General features: G+C 44.2%; 1 protein-coding gene across 1 annotated transcript; it reads right to left on the bottom strand.

Annotated features, from left to right (window-relative positions):
* Positions 1-428: 428 nt before the first annotated feature.
* On the bottom strand, positions 429-3822 carry LOC124521175 (40S ribosomal protein S24-like). The gene is made up of 3 exons (XM_047092297.1): positions 3747-3822; positions 1991-2144; positions 429-1026 (listed from the first exon to the last, which is right to left on the bottom strand). Exons 1-3 carry the CDS (start codon positions 3820-3822, stop codon positions 618-620), a joined length of 639 nt encoding a protein of 212 aa, XP_046948253.1. The 3' UTR covers positions 429-617.
* Between the last annotated feature and the right edge of the window lie 257 nt (positions 3823-4079).

Here is a 4079-nt window from a genome sequence, read left to right as displayed (position 1 = left end):
TAGCTTAAAATCTTCAGTCATCTAAAATTTCTGTAAAGACAACATTGAAGAAAATGGTTTAAAAAAGAGTAAATGTGTGGGGCTCCTGGGTGGCTCAACCGGTTGGGCATCTGACTTCGGCTCAGGTCACAATCTCGAAGTTCTTGAGTTCGAGCCTCGAGTCAGGCTCTGTGCTGACAGCTCAGAGCCTAGAGCCTGATTCAGATTCTGTGTCTCCCTCTCTCTCTGCCCCTCCCCCCGCCTCGTGCTCTGTCTCTGTTTCTCTCTCAGAAATAAATAAACATTAAAAAAAAAGTAAATATGCAAGATTGATTTCTAGACAACACAGCAATCTTATTCAGGTTTCCTAACATTGCAATTTTAAAATAATTTCAGAGAACTGAAAATATTTTCTCTCATTAGAAACATCAGCTTTCCCTTTTCGTTGTTGTATTGTACGTGTAGTGTGTGTATTGTGAAAACCAGGCCTTTGGTGTCACATATACTTTAGCTTGTTTGTTTATTTATTTTACACATAAAAGTTCTTAGTTTATTAATCCTCTCCTGAAAAATCTGCACAATCACCACGGATAAAGTCACTGCAGAATCTTTACGCCTTCTGTGGTCCAATCTCCAGCTCACTTCTTTTTGCCAGGACCCACATTGGCTTTTGCAGTTCTTCTGACTTTCGTCATTCTGTTCTTGTATTCTTCCTTTCTCTGTTTTCTTGATGTCTTTTTCTTCTCATATAGGCTATGCCTTGCAAGTCTATGTTTGGGTTTGTTTTTCTTTGCATAATCCAAGGAATCATAAATCATGCCAAAGCCAGTTGTCTGGCCACCACCAAAATGGGCTCCGAATCCAAATACAAAGATGACATCTGCGATCTTGTACATTTCGGCTAGTTTTTCCCAAATTTCTGACTTAGGTACTGTTGCCTTTCCGGGACGATGAACATCAATGACCATCTGTTTCCGCTGAAGTAGTCGGTTAGTCATGAACTTCTTGCTCCCGATACTTACTGTGTCGTTTGTGATGGCGGCCGAGCTTCAAGCAGCCAGCGAGGGAAAGAACACGTATACTTTAACTTACACTTTAATGTAGCTGTGTGACTCTGAACAAGTCATCTGGCTTCTCTGGGCCTTGGTTTCCTTTTCTGTAAAATGAGCATAATCTCACCTACTTCATCAGGTTATGAGGTTTAATGAGGTAACTTTTAGAAAATAGCAACATAATACCTAGTGTATAAAGGACATTTAAGAAATATTAATCTCCTTTCCCCGCTTTCCTTCCAGAGGGAGGAAAAATAAAGACAACCAGAAAGTCCCTTCTCAAACTCACAAAGAATTTCGGTTATATTACCTGGCTTTGTGTTCCTGCAGCCTGCACACAGAAGAGTATCACACAGCAACAGATTAGTGTGTAGTAGGTAAGAGTATGGCCTTAGTGATGACGATGATCATAGTTGAGGCACATTAGCAAAATCTCACACTGTAAAATTCTGTTTTCAGCGATTCAGGAAGTCAACCTCCTCACACAATGCCTGGTAAATACTAGTGCTATTCAAATAATAGTCCACTTTACTAATTTAGTATCCACTGAAAAGCCACTTCATACATGTCACTAACAGGAAACAAATATCTATCTTTACGTGCTGAGACGGAAACACTAAACATTTGTCCCGTTTGATGAAAAACATTACGCTGGAGTCCACTGTCTCCATCTTACTGATAGAGGAACAGCGCCGCTCAGCGGGCTGGTTGAGAACTGCACCTCTAAATGCAAGTGTGGTTTGGGAGCGTTTACAGCCAAGTATTTTAGCTACTGCGAAGCAAGTCAGTTTCTTAAAGTTTCTGGATAGCTCGCAGTCCTAAAGGATTGAGATGAACATAGCACCTTGCCCGAACCTTATTGCTTACTCCTAGGGAGTGGCCCCCTAGCAGTGTAGGGGATGTGGTGTGGAGTGGAAGAGGAAGGAGGAAGGGGTGATAAGGTGGAGAAGAGTTCATACCACAGAGTATATCCTAGGGAGAGCTCTAAGTCTGTCTGGAAGAAATACTTTGACGAGCTACTTGGAGAGGAGGGTAGGGCATCAAGGTCCTGCTCAGGCAACAAGAGATGTAAGCTGAATGGATATGCATGAAAAACGAAGGGCTTTTTTGCTCCTAAAAAGGAGAGAAAAGTGGAAAAGAGGAAGAGGGCTGAGTCAGTAGGACAGCAGGAAGCCCTACCTTCCCCAAATCCTCAGACAATCCTATAGAATCCGCAAGCACCTGGCATAAATTGGTTTCCTGTAGAAATCAGCGAAGGCAGAAGGGCAAGAAGACTTGAGCTAACGTCTGGGTTCCTTTTGAAAGCCGCGTCTTTTCCTGGCTTTGGAGGGGTGAGTGATGGTAAGAAGCAACAAACCACTTCCTCAGTCTCTCTGACTAGCTTCTCAATCTCTTGCTTCTATGTTTGGTTAATTATGTTATGGACCAGAAGGCAGGCCCTCAAATTCTAGACTGCAGACTGTCCAATGGCATAGAAACAGAGTTGTGAGACAGGTGGGAGGATTATCATCCCATCTTGGGGAGAAACGAATTGAAGTATCATTATGTGATTTGCCAAAACAACACTTTGAGTTCATCATTGGTGCCATCTGAATTTCTGCCAAGGAAAAACATCTAATCAGGGTGATTGCGCAAAGTGTTTTTCACCCACTATGATGCTGCTGAACTTAATCAAAGAGCATTTATTAAGTACTTAATTACATGCAGTGCTGTGCTGGATACCCACAGAGAGAGCGATGTGCACTGGCCCCTCCTTTCCAGCAATTTGCATATGGAGAATTGCAGGAGACAGAGAAGGAGACAGGAAGGAAGCTACAATTTCATGAGTTCCTCATATGTGCCAAGGCCCAAATAGATTCAACACGTGATTTAATACTTCCTGTCACCTTATGAGACACAGATCACTGTGTCCATCTCATAGATAACGGAAAATGAGGCTCAGAGGGGTAAGTGGTAGAGCTGGAATTCAAGCTGAGTTTTCTGGCTCGAAGGGTCTTTCTCCATGCCATGTTGGTGTGGGAGGAGGCCAGGCTGACACGGGAAAGGGGGCCCAGAATGAAAAGCCTCCTTAAAACAAGAAGCTGACTTCTAAGCGTTTAGGGGTGAAAGGCAGAGATACATGTGTTATGTATACTTTGAGATCAAAGAAAATATGCCCTGAAGACACTTCTTTCAGTCTCTAAAAATTTGAGATGAGAATGTTTTGTTCATTACCTAAGGCTTGAGGTGCCTGAGAGATAGCTGCCCCTCTCTCTCTCTCCTACCCCTCCCTCACTCCCCGTCCTACCCCCACCTCCATCAGCCTCTCTAAGAGACTCTGACAGTGCCTTCGGGGGTTAATGCCCAGACCTGAGCCAGTGAATCTGGCCCAGGTGCAGGGCATTCTGGGAATAAAGCTGCAAGGTTATGGCAGGATCCACAACAAACCTGCCTAAATGAGAAATTCACTGCTGTTGGTAGCCCAGCGATGTGCCAGGATGCCCAGCCAAGGACCCTGCCACCCAAGTAGCCATTTTACTGCCTGGCATTAGTCCACCACTCACTGTCAGCATGTAATGTTTGAGTGTTGGAGGGGGGTTCCCCCTGCTTTGCCTCAGACATCCTACACTACTTACCTACCCACTGCCCCCCATCAGCCCTTTGGGTGTTTCACATAGATCTTATTATCCATGTATTGATCTCATTAATGAAGAGCAGTTCAACACCTTTCCACACCTCTTCCCCTCAACCCCTCAGGCGCTCCTTTCTGTTCTTCTACTGTTCCTCTCATCTCTGTTCCTCCTTCCCACATCTCTCCTTCTAGCCCATCCTCCTTGCTCTATTTCCCCCACTCCCTACATTCCATCAGTGTCTTATTTTTACACCTTGTCCCGTGTTTCTCCTTGACTGAGGTCAATTCAGCCACAATTTGTTGCATATTTAGTTCTGGGCTGTGTGTGATAAATTCCACCTTAGGGTGTCTGAGGCATAGTCAGGGTGGGGGTGGGGGTGGGGGGAGTAAGGCATAAGCTGGATACTTCTAGTGATTCCAGGAAATAATTATTATTG

The sequence above is a fragment of the Lynx rufus genome, unplaced genomic scaffold (assembly GCF_022079265.1).
Source record: "Lynx rufus isolate CCGP_SWC_20201006 ecotype Redwood Valley unplaced genomic scaffold, mLynRuf1.p SCAF_3, whole genome shotgun sequence".
NCBI lineage: Eukaryota > Metazoa > Chordata > Mammalia > Carnivora > Felidae > Lynx > Lynx rufus.
The sequence above is the reverse complement of the archived record's forward strand: the minus strand, read 5'-3'. Positions and strand labels throughout refer to the sequence as shown.

Coding starts and splice junctions, on each gene's coding strand:
- LOC124521175 (XM_047092297.1), bottom strand. CDS start 3,822: ATGTGGGAAGGAGGAACAGAGATGAGAGGAACAGTAGAAGAACAGAAA. Junction 2,145..3,746: donor TGAGGGGTTGAGGGGAAGAG/GTGTGGAAAGGT, acceptor TCTCCTTTTTAG/GAGCAAAAAAGCCCTTCGTT. Junction 1,027..1,990: donor TCCCTAGGATATACTCTGTG/GTATGAACTCTT, acceptor GGCTGCTTGAAG/CTCGGCCGCCATCACAAACG.